Source organism: Protomyctophum bolini (genome assembly GCF_963924005.1).
Source record: "Protomyctophum bolini genome assembly, chromosome: 17".
Lineage (NCBI taxonomy): Eukaryota > Metazoa > Chordata > Actinopteri > Myctophiformes > Myctophidae > Protomyctophum > Protomyctophum bolini.
Window position 1 is genome coordinate 12495600 of NC_137878.1, and position 21708 is coordinate 12517307.

Consider the following 21708-nt stretch of genomic DNA (forward strand, 5'->3'; position numbering starts at 1 on the left):
GTGTCCTATAAACGATTTATGCAAAGCATTGCCTTGAAATGTGCCATACAAACGAACCCCCGCCTTGCCTACGAAGGTAAATTACCGCTGGACTTGTTTAGTCATTTACATCATGTCTGCGTCATCTCTCATTCAAGACTGCACTAATGTTACCTAGCAAGATCCTCTTTCACTGTATCTGTGGAAGAAACGGAACCTTGATCGAAAACGAGAGAAATCAATATAAAATCTCAGAGTCAATCAACTGTGTCCTTGCGCCTGCATGCACACAAAGGCACCCACACACACACAGTCACACAGTCACACAGTCACATACACACACACACACACACACACACACACACACACACACACACACACAGGCCAATCACGACGGTGCTAAAAATAGACATTATTACTGCAAATCAGTATGACCATGCAGTGATACAGCCCCCCGCGTGGCCCGGGGAGGACATTCTTAACGCATGGCCGAGCTCAACAACCTGACAACACAAAGCAGCACATGGAGCATGTGGGGAATGGATACTGCAATGTGAGGCGGAAGGAGTACTCGGAGGTTTCTCTATAAGTGAAGCAATACCGCAATGTCAAAACACTGTTACAATGAAAGTCCTGTATCTATAACATTTTCAGGAAATAAAGAAAGACATTTTGAGGGTCCAATGGAGTTAAGAGGTTTTGTCCAATGCATTTTTTTTACTACTTTCCATTGGTTCAATATTTTCGAAACAACACACAGACGTAAAGGGTGTTCAATAGCACTGAATAATGACAAAACAAAATCAAAAACCTAAAAAATGTAGTTATGAGGATTCCTCCCGACAGCAACACTATTCTAAATTTGACTAGTAGTATTGAAAAATCCTGAGATTACAAAGCCACACAGAATGGAATGTGAATGGATAAATACTCAGCAATGAAGGGCATTCGGTAACCAACGTTCGATTTAGTAATTAAAGCTTGTAAAAAAGCAGCCAGGTAAACTGAAATGCTGTTGATACCCATTAACTGGCCTCGGCTCGTGGAAACCTTTTTCCTTCCTTTTACTTCTACTTTTACTGTCTCCGACTAATGAGACGAAAGATCCGCCACACCTCTGAAGATAAAGCTGTTTTGTTTAAGTTAATAGTTCCTCTTTAAACGGTAAATAAGAGGTAAATGGTGCATTTATATAGCAGCCTTTTAACCAAATGGCTTCACAATGTGAATAAACAGTCACCCGTTCACAACTTCACACACACACCGTGAAGTAAACCACGCAAGGTGCCAACTCATTAGGAGTTGGTTAATGGGTTCAGTGCCTTGCTCGTGGTTACGTATTCGTGTTGTTCTCTTTCTTATATGCATGCTATGTTTCCCTGTTTTTCTTTTTCTTAATTTGCTTGATGTCATTTTACCATGTTTACTTTTCTACTGTGATTCTGCGAAGCACTTTGGTCAATGTTGGTTGTGTGAAATGTGCGACATACAGTAAATAAAGGTTGATTTGAAGGACATGTCGACACAACTATATACGTACATATATTATAAACAAATGTAAAAAATAACATCTCATGACTCATTTTGTCAGGTCCCAATCTCTGGATTTGTGAAACAGTGTGAAAGGAGACAATTAGCCGCAATATATAATGTAAAATTGTGATGTTTAGGTATTATCATTCTAAACACATGTCCCTGCACTTCTACTGTATACAACTATACATACAGCCAACCAGGAAGAAATTGTTTCCACAATATTCAAAATGATTCACACCTTTGAAAAACCAGCTCGCACAACAAGATCACAACGCGTATTGTGACCTTGTAGATCTGATATTTATGCCCACGCATGCATGCACGCACGCACGCACGCACGCACACACACACACCCCTAAAACGAGAGAGAGAGAGAGAGAGAGAGAGAGAGAGAGAGAGAGAGAGAGAGAGAGAAAAGGTTGTTGGTATGTTTGTTCAGTGTTCCTGGCATGTATACGGATTCCTGTATGTTCAGAAACCCATAGTTATCTCTGTAAGAGGAGCTCTGTTAAAGGTAGCAGATGTCAAACTGCTAAATAATAACATAAGGTGGTGACAAATACATGGCATGAGTGGTGTGACAAACACAGTCCAGGTGATGGAAAGTAACCAAGTACATTTACTCAAGTACTGTACTTTTTGATTTAGTTTTAGTATTTCCAATTTTCAGCACAATTACTTGTAGGCCTACTCCACTATATCTCAGAGGCAAAGATTGTACTTTTCACTCCACTACAATTGTTAAAATAAAATAAAATATAAAATAAAATAGCCAATCTACAAGCTTGTTGCATTGTCTATGTCTATTGTCTATGTCTATGTCTATTGTCTATTGTCTATTGTCTATGTCTATGTCTATGTCTATGTCTATGTCTATTGTCTATGTCTATGTCTATGTCTATGTCTATGGTCTATTGTCTATGTCTATGTCTATGTCTATTGTCTATTGTCTATGTCTATGTCTATGTCTATTGTCTATTGTCTATGTCTATTGTCTATTGTCTATGTCTATTGTCTATGTCTATGTCTATTGTCTATTGTCTATTGTCTATTGTCTATTGTCTATGTCTATGTCTATGTCTATGTCTATGTCTATTGTCTATTGTCTATGTCTATGTCTATGTCTATTGTCTATTGTCTATGTCTATTGTCTATGTCTATTGTCTATGTCTATTGTCTATGTCTATGTCTATTGTCTATTGTCTATGTCTATGTCTATGTCTATGTCTATGTCTATGTCTATGTCTATGTCTATTGTCTATTGTCTATGTCTATGTCTATGTCTATTGTCTATTGTCTATGTCTATTGTCTATTGTCTATTGTCTATGTCTATGTCTATGTCTATGTCTATGTCTATGTCTATTGTCTATGTCTATTGTCTATTGTCTATGTCTATTGTCTATGTCTATGTCTATGTCTATTGTCTATGTCTATTGTCTATGTCTATGTCTATGTCTATGTCTATGTCTATTGTCTATTGTCTATGTCTATTGTCTATGTCTATTGTCTATTGTCTATGTCTATGTCTATGTCTATGTCTATTGTCTATTGTCTATGTCTATTGTCTATTGTCTATGTCTATTGTCTATGTCTATGTCTATGTCTATTGTCTATGTCTATGTCTATGTCTATGTCTATTGTCTATGTCTATGTCTATTGTCTATGTCTATGTCTATTGTCTATGTCTATGTCTATTGTCTATGTCTATGTCTATGTCTATGTCTATGTCTATTGTCTATGTCTATGTCTATTGTCTATTGTCTATGTCTATGTCTATTGTCTATGTCTATGTCTATGTCTATGTCTATGTCTATTGTCTATGTCTATGTCTATTGTCTATGTCTATGTCTATGTCTATGTCTATGTCTATGTCTATGTCTATGTCTATTGTCTATGTCTATGTCTATTGTCTATGTCTATGTCTATGTCTATTGTCTATGTCTATGTCTATTGTCTATGTCTATGTCTATTGTCTATGTCTATGTGCTATTTTCAAAAGATTTTAATGCATGTTATACATTATTATGTTATACATGTTATAGCCATTCTGCATAATGATTACTTTTACTTTTGGTACTTTAAGTATATTTGATTCCAATACTTTTGTACTTTTACTCAAGTACATTTTGAATTCCGGACTTTTACTTAGTTGTAACAGAGAGTATTGAATTGACTTCTTTTTCAGGCGAAAAAAAAACAAAACGTTTGCCGTGCGCTATAAAAGACGAGACATTCTGAAAGATTACAGTTTTCCAACACTTCAAACAAAACCATGTACGACAGATTGTGTGTCATTCTGACAAAGAATGCAGCCATGAAATGTGCTCCTTGTTTCATAGGCCTACAGTACAAACGTCTTCGCTTCTCTTTCTTTCCCACAGTCATTTCAACACCACTGTGGTGTTGAAATGTTTATGCTACTGTAAATTATATCTTCTAAAAACATAGCCACAGTTTTTAGAAAGAGTGACCATTTATCTCACAAGGACTTAATACAGAACAACTAACTACCCAAGCTCTATTTTATACAAAAATAGCCAATCTACAAGCTCACAACGCATTGCATCTTGACACGATGTGAGCTTGCAGATTGGCTATTTCCTTTTATCAACATGTATAATAAAGTATTTAAATATTTTCTGTTGGAGAAAAAAAACGGCGTGCTTTGCCTATCGCTATTCTGTGAGAGTATCATGTTGCCCCAAAAATCAACAACCAAAAAACCAGTGGAGGAAAGTAACTAAGTACTTTTACTTAAGTACAATTTTGAGGTTCTGTATTTGTACTTTACTTGAGTATTTCCAGTACTCCTACTCCACTACATCTCAGAGCCACAATTTGTAAATTTTACTTCACTACAATTATTTGAAAATGTTAGTTACTAGTTACTTTGGCGATTTAATTTTTGATTAGAAAACATACAGTAACCACTTCAACCCTATACAACCCCAAACTAGCAAATGGAAGACAGCGACGGGAGCATGGAGGCATAATGAGTTGTTGTGGTTGTTACCTGTGTTTCCTCGCGTTGACACGATCACTCTGTGTGGCACGCGAGGTGACAACTTCAGGGCTGCTCGAATCTGGTAGAACCTGAAAGAGAGTTTATTGTTAAAAAGTGAATCCTAAATCTTAACAGTAATCATATAGCTATATACAGTGTTCAGCAACAAGGGGTCTCCCTATCTCTTAAACTTTTTAGAGAGCTATAGTCGAGACGGGGAGACCCCTGTTACTGAACAATAATTGCTATCAGATTATAGAGCTATCTGACACTTGTTTTAACAACAAATGTCACTTAGTGCACCTTTATTAAGCAGAATGTGAGCACTGCTCCCCCCGCACTACCAGATGTTTTCTTCATGGTTAAGACTTGGACTTATACAGCAGGCATGTTAAACAACATTGTACAAAATGTGGTTAAATAATTAACGAGGGGGAGAAATGAATGTAATGAATTATGAATCGGACATAATAACCTGTCTGTGTGTATGTGTGTGTGCGTGCGTGCGTGCGTGCCAGATTTTGTGCAGCTGGAAATCTATCTATCTTGAACCAAATTCATCATCATAATAAAAAAAGATAAACGAGGAGCCACATCGTTGTAATGGTCTTTAATCATTGTTTTGCCCCAGCGTGATGTCATTTGTATGGCATGTCACACGGCGGGAGTGGAGCAAACAAATGTTTTTTTTTTTTTTAAACGGAGATGAACTGGGCATGGCGTGGTGTGAACGTCTGTCTGCGTCTCTGGGGACTCCATGGCATTCTGAGAGGATGAAGTGTGTGATTGACAGTGTGTGAGTGACAGGCAGTGTGTGTGTGTGTGTGTGTGTGTGTGTGTGTGTGTGTGTGTGTGTGTGAGTGACAGTCAGTGTGTGAGTGACAGCTGTCAGTGATGTATAAAATAGCGCTTAATTGGTTGTTGTATGTATGTTTTGCCGCATAGAGGCCCCGGACTTCTAGTAACCTGTAACTTGTAACTAAAGCGGGTAGTGGAGTAAAATAAATCAAGCATAGCGATAGTTAATTGAGGCACGGAAGGCAGAAGGTTAATAGTGTATATATATATGTATATATATATTTATATAGTTCCCCTTAGTAATTCATACTGCTTCTTTAAATCAGATGCCTCTCCCTCCAGGCCATCCCCCTTCTCACTCATTCGCTACGAGCTATCACATCCACGCCCTCATCCCCAATTCAGGCAGCTGAAGTACAACATAATGCTTAAAACACAAAAAAGGGGTTCCCACCCAGAATGGGTTAAGAGGGAGCATATAATTCCCATGGGTTAATACTAAGGGAGATTTTGTATCCTGTCCGGGAGGAGATGGGGAGAGTGAGAGGAGAAGAGAAAGAGTGTGATGTGATGCGTACTCTCATCAGGATCCTATAGTTCTGTTCTAGATGTACTGAAGCGTGTGAAGGCTCTTGGTAGGGATCCTATAGTTCTGTTCTAGATGTACTGAAGCATGTGAAGGCTCTTGGTAGGGATCCTATAGTTCTCTTCTAGATGTACTGAAGCATGGGAAGGCTCTCGGTAGGGATCCCAATGAGAAGTGCATTGCAGTAGTAATCTCAAAACGGTATACCTCAAAATTACTTTGGTCAATTAACTTACTTCCCACCTCTCCGGAACTGAAAACGGCAGAGAAAATGCTTTCGAAGGTCAAACAAATGAATCATCAAGGAAGTGTTTCGGTGGTTACAAATTGAAATTGACAAATAAAGCAGTGTGTGAAAGCACCACTATTACTTGTGGCGCAAACCTGTTTTTCTGTGCTAAGTTAACTCGTTGCTGCTGGGATAAAACCAGAGCTATATAGGCGAGGTTGAGATGGTTTGGACATGCATGCAGAGGAAGGTACATTGGGAGAGGGATGGCCTGGTATAAGAGGAGTAGAGGACGGGCCAAAGAGGAGCTTTATGAATGCAGTACAGTACATAGAGGACATGCGTGTCTGGAGTGACCGAGGAAGACGCCCTAGTCATGTTATTATTTGATATTATTATTAGACTTTTTTTCTTTTTTCTTTATCATCTTTAGGCCTACCAATATTATTCCTATCTTAATTTCTGTTATTTAAGCTCAACTGGTAGCTTCTATATAGGAAGGCCACTCGATAAGCCCCTTTGGGTTTTTTTTGGCACATCATGTACTGTATGCAACTAATCGTGTTTCTTATTGAAGTATTGCTTTCTGTATTTCTTTTATTTCACCATATACTGTAGTTGTTATCATCTGCTGTGGCGACCCCAACCTCCGGACAGAAAGCAGCAGATAAAATGCTTTGAAGGTCAAACAAATGGAAGCACAGAAGTGGTTTTGGTGGTTATAAATTGAAGTAGATAGTGGGTTTTTTTTGGTGCATATGAATAGAAATAGCTGGCAGCGCACTTGGTGTGTGTGTGTGTGTGTGTGTGTGTGTGTGTGTGTGTGTGTGTGTGTGTGTGTGTGTGTGTGTGTGTGTGTGTGTGCGTGCGTTCTTGCGTGCGTGCGTGCGTGCGTGCGTCTGTGCGTGCGTGCGTGTAATGAACAAAACCGTTACTGTCAGACCCATTGCAGGCTAGATATTTCATTATACAATGTTCAGTGTCTGCCAAAACAAACACGCAGAAAAGACCAATAGGCTTGTCATCATAAATGCAGGAATCAATTTCCCACGGGGGATGTGTGTGTGTGTGGGGGGGGAGGTTATGTATCTTTTGATAAATTTGTCAAAGCACCACTTGTGCTAAGTTAACTCATTGTTGAGATAAAACAAGAGAGGCAATGTTGAGATGTTTTGGACCTGTGCAGACGAGGGATGAGGAGAAGGACGCTGACGTTGGACATGCGAGGCGTAGAGAAGAGGAAGGTTTATGGTTGCAGTTGTCTGGAGTGACCGAGGAAGACACAAATATATCCTGTGCCACCCCTTCTTAACCCTTATCCCTAAACGTATTTGCCATTTTTTTACTATTTAAAAAAACCTTTTTATAATAGTTTTCAAATAGCCGATCTACAAGCTCACAATGTCTCGATGTAGATCGGCTAGTTTAACTATTTTAAAATGATTTTCAAAATTGTAAAAAATGGCAAAAAAGTTTAGGGATAACTGGGTGACTAATGGGTGCGTTGCGGTTTGCTCAAGGTTTTGACACTCTCGCTAACCAACTAATTAAATTGAGAAAATGCAGCTGCCTTCCAAATGTGAGTATCAGAAGAAATCTTCTGTGTCCTCGCTCTAAACGGAGGGTTACACTCTCTGTAACCCAGGTTCTCTGAGTGGAGAGACTGGCTCTCCACTACATATTTTCAATATGTACGGGAACTGACCCCACAGGGCAGTGTTCATGGATATCTCTTTAAGACACATCTTCTATGGTGGCCCGGCCCAGATGCCAATCAGCGGGCTATTTAAGCCCCATCTGTGCAGTGCCACTTCGATTAATTCTTGATTGACACGCATTTCGGAGCGGCTCTTTTGTGGAGAGCCAGTCTCTCCACTCAGAGAACCTGGGTTACAGAGAGTGTAACCCTCCGTTCTCTATCGTGTTCGAGACTGGCTCTCCACTACATATTTTCAATATGTACGGGAACTCTCTAAGACACACCGCGAGGAAATAAGCAGACCAGCTGCCCCTGCGGCAGCCCGAGGCAGTTTAACCTGAATTCCGTCCGAGCCTATAAGTGGTGAGCGCCATGAGTCACAGGCGCTTGCCAAACGCTCCAAAACTTCAGTATTCATACCAAGTAAGTAATACTCGTGGCCTAGGCGCAAGACGCCACCTAGGCTCAGCTGGCCCAGCATGATGCTAGGCCAGTGACCACCGGGGTGAAGGGCTGCTCAAGCCAGCCCGTCAGATGCCCGGCCGACCTGACCGGTCAAGGTGCTGGTGACCCTACCGCTGAGTAGCACGCAGGAGCGACTCCCACAGGGGGAGCGGATGCCACCACGTTCCATCGGTAGGACAAGGTGAATGTAGACAGAGTCGCCCATGTCACTGCTGTGTAGATCTCTGTCAGAGATACACCATTCTACAGCAACCAGGGGGCTGTTGTCCCATGGGCAGAGTGTGCCCGCCTTCCAGGCGACCCTGGCACTCCTGCCTGCTTGTCCCTGTTGGATCACCCCTGTGATCCGGTGGGACAGTCCACCCTTCGACCATGGTCTACCCGAGCACTCTCTGATCAGGCCGTATGGTATAGAGTGCAGGGATTGGTGCCAGCACCACCTAACCATTGCCATGTAGGAAGCGGCAGCCTCCTTCATGCACTGATAGGGACATTCTTGTGGCTGACACTGCTAACAACAAAAATGCTGTCCTGCGAGAAGCCACCCAAGTGTCCACGCTTAATTGGCTCATGCCGCAAGGCAGACAGTACCACCTCCCGTGGGGGGGCTGCCGACCTAATGTGCGAGCACCCGGTACACCGTGGTCTCCCTCAGCCCTAAGGGGCGGAGGCACCCGCTGGCTCACTGCCAAGAGATGCCAGCCAGCAACTAGTGCTGTGGGATCCAACAAACGGGCACCGGTCACGAGGACGTCCCACGCCAACATCCGTGGATGTACTCAAGAACGACGCAGGAGCGCAAAGTACCAACAAACTGGCCAGATGGAGATCCAGGATCACCGGAAACGACAATGGAGGGCTCGTCTGAGGACGACCTCGAGAGAGCTACAACCCATGACATGGTGGAACCTACTCAGGGGTCCACCTGAATTGACCGCCACTGTCTCGAGAGACAGCATGTGGGGGCTGGGTATCCTGAACTGTCAGGACTGAGGAGTGGGCTCGGTGTGCTGAGCACCTCTAGCCATACCCCGCCGGTTGGCCCTGGAATTGTTTGTTTACGCTCTCTGCCGTGTGGTCTGGCCGGACCGCGGCGGCAACGATCAGCGACCGTAGATGGCCTCAGAGTACGCCGACTAGGTCAGCTCCTCTGGGTTCTACCCCGCTACCCGCCGCAACGGTTTACAGCCGCGATGATCAACCAGGAGGTTCACCGACGAGGTCGGTTTCGCTCGGGGTCTCACAGCGCTTCTGCAGCCAGGGAACCCAGGCTCCACCAACGAGGTCGGCATCGCACTTGGGACCCTTTGGCCGCACCGAGCGCCGTCTCAAGGTTTCCCCTGACGAGCAGGTTTCACCAGGGAGCGGACGCACGGACCGAACGCCGTCTCAAGGTTTCCCCCGACGAGCAGGTTTCACCAGGGAGCGGACGCACGGACAAGACTGAGGCTTCCTCCGCGAGGCAGATTCGGCACTCAGTCTTGTTGCTGTTGTTGTTGGCTAGCTGCGCCTAGATAGCCATGACTTCGTGACTTCTCTGGATGAGAAGAGCTTTCTCTGTGGTTTCAGACCGGTAACCGGATTCTACCCCGCAGAGTCACACCTAGGTGCATAAACGGCTCGCCGTGACACACTGTACACTGTATCGTGTGCTCTGCCCGACAGCCACAGCACGCTCTGCTGTGTCACTGAGCCCGGCTCCACCGTGAAACTACACCACGGACGCATGAGCTGACCTCGTCAGCAATACGCCCTATAGTGTGATAATGGCTGAGATTCAGGCATACTTCCTGGCAGACCCAGCATGTCATGTCTATGTTACCAAACGTCGGACAGACACAGCATGTCCTGTCTGTGACAGAACTACACCACTGTCGCGTGAGCTGACACCCCGCCAGAAATACGACAGTATAGTGCGCTATGATGACTGCCCAACATAAAGGGAAACCTTCGACTGACCCAGCACGTTCTGTTTGTGTCACTGAACCCGGATCCACAATACCGAACTACATCACCGGGGTGTAAGCTGGCGCAACACCCACAATACATGTATTCATGTACTCTTTGTATGTCTATTTCATATGGACCCCAGGGAGATTAGCTGTCGCTTTGGCATCAGCTAATGGGGATCCATTCAGTAAACCATACCCTGTATAGTGTGCTCTAATGGCCGTCTGACCCCAAGGAATTGTGTTAGTCTCACCTACAAACGAGACAACAGCTAACCCGAGAGGGCGAGTCAACGCTCGCTCCCTAAACTGCACACTGTAGTGCATTAATAGGCTGCTGACACTCGTAAGTAGTCTCGCCGAAAACTTTCACTAAATCCTTCTTTACAGACCTGTCCATACCAGGCAGGGCAGGAAAGAGGTGGAGCTATAGCCTGAGCTTAGCTCGCCCAGCTCTGCCAACCTGGGACAAGGTTCAAGGTAGTCTTTATTTGTCTCTCTTGAGAAAACATTGTCTTGGAGACAGAGTCACAGCTGTATACAAATAGCATATACCCGTTCACATAAAAAATACATTTTTATGGGTCTGTCAGTGGAAACGACTGGTCTTTTGCCTCTAAAACAGGCATGGCCCCTCCAGCTTCAGCTGGAAGGAAGAGACCATTCATACAGGAGGTCCTCATACCAGGGCCCCCGCAGGGCACACACTGGTCATGGCCATCCTCTGTGGGCGTGTGAGCTCCACATGCAGCCTGAGAAACCCCTGCTATTTCCATCTCCTCTTGTCTCTATATAGATATATTCATATGTATACCTATATATTATTTATTATATGTGTACCTATATATACATATATGTATACATCTTGTATTGTACACCATATTTTAACTGTTCGGAATGTGCTCCACAGGGAGTGGGCCCATAGTAATTGCTTGAACGTGAGGGGTCATAATCTACCCTTTGCAGCTCACAATGCTGCATAAACGAATCAAGGCAACATGGTACCCTAAGACATCCCCCTGACACGGATTCTCCGTGTGCTCTCTCTTTGTTAGGACAGAGTCCATACCAATCCAATGTCCACAATTTGTTTTGTGTCACCAGCAGAGTTATGGACCTCTGGAAGAGGTTGTACATAAACTGCTCAGCCGCTCTGAGGCGCTCTAGCCCAAAACAATCTGACATTAAGCACACTGGAGGCTTCCAAACCTTAGTATATATCATTCCAGTCGGCCTACAAGTCCACATGCATATAGTGTGTTGTTGTAGCCTTTATCATACTTATAAGCATATAAGTATATATTAACCAGAACCAATTGTGACAGAGTAAGCAATTTAATTGCAGCGCCTAACACGGTGGGTCATCAGGAGTTTTTGTCTCCTGATCTTTGAGCCACACCGCCCTCTTGTGACCCATAAGGCACAGTGCAGACTGGGCAGCCGTCCCTGACGGACATACCTCCATACACTATGACGCTCATGTCAACCTGTCAATGAGGAAGTTGGAACACGCTGGAATTGTTTGTTTACACTCTCTGCCGTGTGGTCTGACCGGGCCGCGGTGCAACGAACAACGGCCGTAGATGGCCTCAGAGTACGCCGACTGGGTCAGCTCCTCTGGGCTCTACCCCGCCGATCGCCGCCGCGGTGTACAGCCGCGATGATAGACCCGGAGGTCTCACCGCCTCTGCAGCCAGGGAACCAGGGCTCCGCCAACGTGGTCGGCTTCGCACTTGGCTTTGGCCACACCGAACGCCGTCTCCTAGTTTCCCCCAACGTGGTCGGGTTTCACTAGGGAACGGACGCACGGACCGAACGCCGTCTCAAGGTTTCCCCCAACGTGGTCGGGTTTCGCCAGGGAGCGGACGCACGGACAAGCTCCACACCGAACGCCGACCCAAGGTTTCCCCCAACGAGCAGGTTTCACCAAGGGTTGGACGCACGGACCGAACGCCGTCTCCAAGGTTTCCCCCAACGAGCAGGTTTCACCCAGGAGCGGTCGCACGGACAAACTGAGGCTTCCTCCGCAAGACGGACTCGGCACTCAGCTTGTTCGGATTAGACCTGCAGCTTTGCTGTTGTTGTTTTTTTGTGGAGCTACGCGGCGCCCCGAGAGGAGTCGTCGAGACGACCAGCTCTCTTCTTACCTAGGTAAGTGGACTGTGTGCCACGCAGCTTCATGTTCTAAATATATATATTTATATATAATGTTTAATAGTGTCAAAACTGCTGAGATACACGAAACGTCTGCTCTCGTGGAAATCAAAAAATCGAAGTGGCACTGCACAGATGGGGCTTAAATAGCCCGCTGATTGGCATCTGGGCCGGGCCACCATAGAAGATGTGTCTTAAAGAGATATCCATGAACACTGCCCTGTGGGGTCAGTTCCCGTACATATTGAAAATATGTAGTGGAGAGCCAGTCTCGAACACGATAGAGAACTCCATTTCCATTACTGTACATTTGAAGTTGTACAATTTGTAACCCTCGTTTCCTTTCCGGGTTATTCAGGAAGGTGGGGGCTTATGTTATGAGCACAGTATCAGTCGCATTTAGCTCAGACCCATTAGCAAAGCATCACAACCAGTTACATTTTCTCAGCGATGCGGTATAAACTCACAAATGATTACATGGACAGCTCTCGAACCTTTAGAGATACGGTGCTTTGAAAATCCTGTTATAATGGAGGCTCGATGGACCATAAGGAAAACAATGGATAGCTGCAACCCGGCATAATTTTCTACAATGAACACGCCTTCCCTTTTCACCGACCACCCATTTAGGCCTGACGTCGAAATAAATAAAAAGTCTTCTGAAAGAATATTATAATCAAAGATTTGTGCCACATTTTCATGATGTTTCAAAAATAGCAGACCTACAAGCTCGTAGCGCGCCACTCTGTGTGGCGCGCTGTGAGCTTGTAGATCTGCTATTTTTCAATAGCTAAAGTATAACGTAATGCTTAGTTAAAACACCCATTCTGGTTCCCGTCCAGAATGGGTCAAACCCACACCATGCTCTCATATGACATATTGACAAACATCAATTATGTAAAGGTGCGTACACATAATGTCATGACTGTAAATAGATTTTTGTGCAGACACACACACACACGCGCACACGCACACACAGAGACACACACAGACAAACAAACACACACACACACACGCACGCACGCACGCAGGGACGCACACACACACACACACACACACACACACACACACACACACACACACACACACACACACATTCACATACTGTATGACCTTCGAGCATCTCAAAGTGAGCCATGTCTAATTGCTATTTACAAATAAAATTCGAACATTTAGCAGTACACTCTTAATCCAGAGCGATTTACGGTAAGCAAGTAAACAGGAGGTAATGAATCAAATCCCCCTTTTTCTTGGAATGACCTCCAGAAATCCTTAAAGCTCAGATCACTTCCGTCTTTGGGTCAAGTTGGATTTTTCAGTTTTTCTTCTTCTTTGAGCATTTTGAGTGTCTTCTGATTCATTGTATTGTATTTGCGGCTACATTGGCCTGCCCCTCAACTCCCAGGTCAACAAATTAACCTGGCATCTGCGTCTATACATACTGTAACATGCTGACTAAATGACATTTTGACCTTTGCATAAGCCTGGAAGTTTGCCAAGGCTAGGGCAAGTGTTACGGTAGAGTCTGAAGAGGTGAGTTTTCTGATTACAGCGTGAGATGGGAGTAGCAGTCTGCAGTCTGCAGTCTTCTAACTGCAATGGGGAGTTCGTCCCACAGTTTGGGAGCCAGAAGGGAGAAGGTCATTGAACAGAATAACCGCTACGAAGATAACCGACAGTTGCAGCTCTGGTCCAGTACTTTAAGCATTCTGCATCATAACTGTATCTCCCCTGTTCTGCTGGTGGTTCAAGATGGCAGCCGGTAGAAAACAAATATATTAGAGCACTCAGCTGGAGGGATTAGCAGGATGAGGCTTTACGCCACCGTCCTATTTGGAGACTAGGGAAAATCATTTTTGAGTAAAGCTGGCATTTCAACGGGCCACAGGCAGGCCACCCAGATGCCACTTTATAATCTCCCCACAGACTCGGCATATAGAGGCAGGAACACGACCCTGTTTCACGTCATAAAATATAATAATGCACTTCCATCGCCAGTACTTTGGCAATCCAGCAGTTGTTGATACATCATTTCCCATCGCAATATTATATCGAGGTCCTAGTCAAATTCATGATGAAAACAATGACACACAGGTCACTCTGACTTTTACAGCATTGTGTGTGTGTGTGTGTGTGTGTGTGTGTGTGTGTGCACGCGCGTCGATCACTTATCAGTGGGTGCTGTAAATAGAACACACACACACACTCACATGACAATCCCTTTTTTCTCCCAATTTAGTCGTCGTGCCAATGCATTTCTGCCCACACATTCAATTTCTGTGTTGCAACTGCTGTTGTACCCTACTGGCTCACCTATACCGGTGAGGAGGCCCCACCAGGTGAGGCTTACAAATGGACCCTTACAGGTCCAATTGGTTGCATTTCTCACCTCTCAGAGTTAGGAGTTCTAATCGCGCCTCTATAGCCTATATGGCGGGCCAGTCTGGTGCATCTCAGAGGCAGCACAGTTTAAGCCCTTATTTTATTAACAGGGTGCAAGTAATAAAGCGACGACGTTTCAATGTTTTACATCTTCGTCGGGTCATGTTATTGTTAGGGGTCCTTGAAATGAGAAGTCATAGGATATTCGACTCTGCGACGTCTCGCTTCGCCGCCTGTCTTATCGTCAGTGCCACCGTTTACAAGCAAGCAGCACAGCATGGCCTCACTATTGTCTTTATAGACGTCTTCCCTCTATACCTCTCGCTGGAACCCTTCTGCCGCAAATCACTCCTGAGTCCTGCCACGTTCCTCCATCCGTCACGCCCTGCCTGCACTCTCTTCATCTCCTCTCTTCCACACTCCACCCATTTGACCCCAGATCCAGACTAACATCTTTAGAAATCTGAATTTCAGGCCACCTACATATAGGAATGTGGTTCAAATCTAATACTCAAAAATCAGTTTCCATGTCGCTGTTCACCCTCTCTAAATAATAGAACATAAATTGGATTTGGGCTGATGGCCTACGTGTGCAGTTTGTGAAACAAAGCTGCAACGTCACGATTCAGCGGTCAGTGGTAAAGCTGCACGTGCAGGCTTGTTTTGCTTGTGTGCATGTCATCTACTTTGGCCCAAAGTGATACTTCAGCTATAAGTCTAAAAGTGCTTCCAAACAACAATTTTAGTGTAACTAGACAAAACTAAAGTACGAGACCTCTTTCATGAGTTTCACTGTAATGTCTCCTGGTGTTTGGCGGTTGAGCAGATTGCTCAAGCTGTTTCTGTTTATGGCCGGAGGTGGTTCTGCTTTGTGATGTCATGCACGCACGCACGCCGCACTAACCTCACATCCCAGGCGTGCTTTTCTGAGAAATAAAGCCCGTGGAATGATGAAGTGAGAAGTGAATTGAATTAGAGCTGCAAAGTGCTCCCTTTTTTCCATTAATCGAGAATCACCTTTTCTGGGGCATAATTGCCAATCAACGCAAACAAATTCAAATTGATTTGTTACAGCATAATAAACTAAATGTATTAGGTTTCACCCACTTAAGCCCTATTTAATACTTTAAAGGTTTTATGACATTCATTTTCATTTATTTTTGTTTTTCTTTTTTCTTTTAGATTTTATGACCTCAATTACACCCAAAGAACCTGAACTTTGAACATTCAGTGGATTTTCTGTGGTCTGAAGTTTTCTTTGGGGTTTGGAAGCCTTTTGAGCTACAATGAAAACAGGCAACACAGTGAAAACAGTGACATCTGCTGGCAAATCCCATTGACATATATGGGATTTGCAGGCTCTTACATCACAAACTGCCGGCAAATCACACTCACAATCAACAGCACCTGTTTGAGCCAGAAAACCCCAGATCACAGAAAATCTACTTAATGTTAAAAGTTCATGTTTTTTGGGTGCAATTGAGATTAGAAAACCTAAAAAATAAGAACAATTCCAAAGCCTTTTTTTTAATGTCACAATCCCTTTAAGTATTAAATAAGTTTAGACTGCTTAAGCATTGTTTAATGCTTTTTTATATTGAAAGTAAAAAAAGCTAAATTGTTTGATTTTTATTTTACATTGGTTAAATTGATTAGTTCAATCAACTGTTTCATCCGTATTGGCAGGAGCCTTGGCCCACTCCAGCCAATACAGCCACTCCAGCCCCCTCCAGCCAATACAGGCAGTCCCACAAACATCAATAGAGTCCATGTGAAACTACTACTCAATGAAATGACTGCAGTAAGTAAGTACATTGTTCAATCTAATTGAGTTCCCACCCAGTTGGAAGAATGCATACAGACAGACACAGCTGGTGTCTCACGCTCACAGCACTCAATCAGAGTTTAGCCACGACCCAGCGAGTGAGCTGCTCGCTCACTAAATCCACTGTTTCCAATGATAGTTTCGTCCAGACAGACCCCTGTTTGGAGTAGAGCCTGGCCTGGCCATGGCAAAACTACTGTCCCTGTAATTGGTCTACTTTTAAGGCGACATGCATACATAGATGTACATACATACATACATAGCCTACATACATGCATAAAATGGTGCATTTATATTATATATAGTGCTTTAATCCAAAGCGCTTTACATATATTGTGCATTTTATTCACCCATTCGTACACTGAAGACAGAGGAAACCATGCAAGGCAGCAGCCTGCACATCGGGAGCAATTAGGGGTTTAGAGTCTTTCTCAAGGAAACTTCGACAGTAATTCTGGTAGGGCCCGGGATCGAACTGGCAATGGTTCTTCCCATCCGGCCACTCTACCAATGCAGTCTACCATGGCAATGAGCCACTGCAACCCGTGCGCATGCACGTACACACACACACAGACACACAGACACACACACACACACACACACACACACACACACACACACACACACACACACACACACACACACACACACACACACACACACACACACACACACACACACACACACACACACACACACACACTTTGACAGCCTTCAGCCACAAAAAACAGGGGATTCATTTGATTTGAGCAGAAGTAATTGGCATTGCTTACCCCCTTTGAAACAGATCCACATTGTGAAACTTGTGCAGCTCCACAGAAAACTCCAGTGTTCCCTGTACTTCAGACATGATATAATCCGGCTCATCACCTGTCAGAGGAGAAGGGAACAAATCAATATGACACTGTTTAACCCATTTAGACCTGAGGACGGTTCTACAAAATGTCTTCTAAATCCTGACAGTTTTCTTGAAAAACCCTATGTTTCTATGTCAGTCGTTCTCATACATTTGTCATGTCAAGGACCCCCAAAAAGATATGGAATTGTCCCGCCGACCCCCATCTGAAAATATGTAGTTCCAGGGACCCCCCAGAAGCAAAGATTTGAGTTGAAAACGTTCTCTCTGAAAGAATATGTATTCAAAGATTTGCAGCACATTTTCACGATTATAAACAAATAGCAGACTTACAAGCTCGTACCTATGAGCTTGTAGATCTGCTATTTTTCAATAGCTAAAAGTATAACAGAATGTCAAAACACCAAAAGGGGTTCCCGCCCAGAATGCTTTAATTAAAATGTATGGACAGCCCTCGCACATCAGACTGGAAAGTGAATTAGGGAACATGACATTTCGGAAACCAGCCTTAGTTTTTTCCTGTCGAGACACTGTGACTCAGACAACAGAGAGGTGTTTATAAATGTGGACAACAAACAGCCAGACGTCCTTGGTCTGAATGTGGCTAATAGTAGGTGTAAAAATAGTAATAGTAAAGCATAGCTTTGTAGGTGAGCAGTGTGCACCACTCCTTTGCCAGTGTTGTTTTTGTCAGCAAAATTTGATTTTAGTTTCAGTCATTCATTTTAATAGTTTTAATTTAGTTTTAGTCACGCGCTGTGAGCCTGTAGATCTGTTATTTTCAGCATGCAACCAAGTGTAAAATTACTTTTAGTGTAGTTTTTATTTCTTGACGAAATTGTCGATATATACTTTTACTCATTTAGTTTCCATTTAGTTTTTGTCAGTGAAAAAAGGTAGTCGACGAACATCTTTCGTCTTAGTTTTAGTCAACGAAAACAACACTGTCCCTTTGCCAAGGATTGATTTATGCTCTGGCGCGCCGCCGTGTGTTACATAGCGAAAACAAAGTATGAATCAAGCCTTTGAACGAAGCCAACCGTCCAGCAGTGTGAAATACTGTTGTTGAGCTCATTGGGCATGTTGCAGCAGCATAGGACCAGTGAGAAACATGGGCATGTTGCAGCAGCATAGGACCAGTGAGAAACATGGGCATGTTGCAGCAGCATAGGACCAGTGAGAAACATGGGCATGTTGCAGCAGCATAGGACCAGTGAGAAACAGGGGCATGTTGCAGCAGCATAGGACCAGTGAGAAACATGGGCATGTTGCAGCAGCATAGGACCAGTGAGAAACATGGGCATGTTGCAGCAGAATATGACCAGTGAGAAACAGGGGCATGTTGCAGCAGCATAGGACCAGTGAGAAACATGGGCATGTTGCAGCAGCATAGGACCAGTGAGAAACAGGGGCATGTTGCAGCAGCATAGGACCAGTGAGAAACAACATCATCAGAAGAAGGAAAAGCAAACATGTTATACAAACAGTCAAATGCAAGCACGCACGCACGCACGTAAATAATGTGAGCAATCAATATCAGTTCTAACTTCTCAGAGACACATCAACTGGGTCCTATAGACAGACACACGCATATACACACATATACACACAGTTAATATGTACGTGTGCGCACGCACGCACACACGCATGCACGCACGCACTCACACACACACACACACACACACACACACACACACACACACACACACACACACACACACACAGCTAGCGTATTAGTAGCAGTAAGGAGACAGTGACTCCACATCTCACAGTATTCTCAGTCAGTCGAATACTGTAAAAGTCAACGTGACCGTGATGTGTGTCATTATGTTTCGCCATTCATCCCAATTGTGCCTGGGGAGGCCGGGGGGGGGGGGCTTTCGAGGCCTGGGGGACTGGTTTGTGTTTGGGTGAGGACTCAGGAGACATTTCTCAAGCACTAATTTAGTTAGCTCACTCAGGCTTATTACAGTAGGCATGAGTCATCCGTCTTCATTCAACCTTTGTTGCTCCTGCCTGTACACAGTATACAGTCAGGTTCAAAATGTTTGTTTTTTGAGTGGTGCAACCACTCCAAGGAACAGCAATGTCCGTGTACACCTAACTATGTGGTGGCCATGAGCACGAGAATGACTATTAGAACCAGTATGGGCGCTGTTTGCCAGAAACAGAGAGAGAGATAGTGCTGCACGTGCTGCACTGTTGCCTGCTAATGAGAGAGAGAGAGAGAGAGAGAGAGAGGAGGGGGAGTTGCACCACTCAGTTCACACCGGTGTGTTTTTTTTAACAAAATAGCGGTGCATCGTGAAGCTTGCTAAAACACAGCTTTTGTAAAATGGGGGGAAATTAGTTGGGATTGGGAATCACTGCTCTATCCTGTCACAATGAAATGACCTGAAATGACCAGAGCTCTGCAGTGTGTGCTTTGTGAACTGCAGGAACCTGTGTCAACATTGGGACCGTTCATCCTCATGAGATGATAAAGGGAGATGTGTGTAAAAATAGACGTCACCGCTGAAACGGGATCTGTCGAGATAAAGGTGTTAATAGCAGCATCTCTCAGATCTCACCTGAAGAGCTTAATTCACAGCTACAGTCGAGATGTTTCTCTTGTCACAGCTATAGTTCAATTCTAGTGTTTCTTCAGACGATCACACCCCCGAACGATTACGCCAAGCCAACATTACATTACTTCTTGATCGTTAACGGCCGTGAACTTATGAATGGGTTTCATTCATCAATCAGTTATGTTGTCAAAGACATGGACGTATTTTACTTGTATTAAATAATGCCACATAACTCTCTTTGCACTTTAACCACTAAACCATAGTTGGCTCTTGATCTGCATTCATTTTGTTTTCTTAATTCTACACCAAATCTCTTACCAAATAGCAGATAAGATATACAAGCTCACAATGCATTGCATTGCAACCTGTTTGTAGAGTTTGTAGATCACCTATTTCTGAAAAACTATTCCCCCAGAATAGTCGGTGTACCATCCTAATTGATAAGCAAATTAAGTAAAAATGATAGCTTTGATAAACGATTAAGAAATGCAGCAATTGAATTTATCGTCAACTCCAATGCAGGCATCCACAGCCAGGATCCAGGTTTGGGGCAGCAACCACTTTTCTGGGTTTAACACATAATGCTGATTCAGGTCAACCCCAGTCAGTGAAATGCAGGGCTGTGCAGCCACAGACAGTAGCTCACTATATCCCTCTCACATGGCACGCAGTACGTCAAACTCAAGTTTCTAATCTGCTTATGTTTCTAATTAGCTTGCTGTTACATGTCATTAAAACTTAATTATTACAAAAGTGTTTGCCGTCTCAGATTGCTATTTATAATGCAGAGAGCTATAGGGAATATGAATGATAGGGTTTCACCAGAGGACTAGATACGGTCACATGCGCCACGTCTCTGTATGTGTGTGTATGTGTGTGTGTGTGTGTGTGTGTGTGTGTGTGTGTGCGTGTGTGTAATGCACGTAACTCGAGAACCGTTTGACCCACCGACTTCACATTCGACACACGCAATCCACACCCCCACAGGGAGTGCAGTGCTAGAGTCGGTCGGACCCACGGTTCTCCAGAACCACCACAAAAGGCTCTGGTCAGGCTCTGCCAGTGGGCCTAATGAGGCCAACTCCTTTCACCTGGGCAGTTTCCAGCCTCTGCCTCAGCCAATTGAGGCTCAACCAATCAGGCTCTGCCAGTGGGGCCGAATTGATTGCCAAACACACTTTTCAGTAGGGTCCATTTGGTTCCATTTGTACACTCTTACAGACCCATAAGGGTAATTTAGCTGGGTACCCCCTGGAACTCCCTCAAGGACCCCTGGGGGTCCCCGGACCCCACTTTGGGAACCACTGCTCTAACAACTGATGCTAAGATGCTGTCGTACGATTGAGTGTGACTAGATTAAGGTACACTGTGAAATCCAGAGTGTTAATTCAAAGCCGCACTATGTAACTTCCCTCTCCTACCCCCAGATTTGAACCCGGGTTCCTGCGCAAGACTGTGCTGCATTGGGCTAATAGAGCTTGCCTGTTTTCTCAGGGAATGCATTTAATCTTGAACATCAGGTCGACATTTGTGTCAGATCGTGTGTGTCTAGCTAAGACATGACCCTTGACACTTTCAAAATGTCTCAATAGAAGAGCAGGAAGACGAAATACAACCACCCCAATGATACGTTATATTGTATTAACATACTCTACCATACAGATTGCACAAAATTACA

General features: G+C 44.1%; 1 protein-coding gene across 1 annotated transcript in view; it reads right to left on the bottom strand.

The window, feature by feature from the left end:
- Positions 1–17457, bottom strand: part of fam135b (family with sequence similarity 135 member B) — a gene marked incomplete at both ends in the record, with an annotated part of 57326 nt that extends 39869 nt beyond the window's left edge. Inside the window, 2 exons of the mRNA XM_080787088.1 lie at positions 4530–4609; positions 17381–17457. Coding sequence (XP_080643214.1) covers positions 4530–4609; positions 17381–17457 — 157 coding nt within the window. The remainder of the gene's footprint in view (positions 1–4529; positions 4610–17380) is intronic.
- Positions 17458–21708: the final 4251 nt, after the last annotated feature.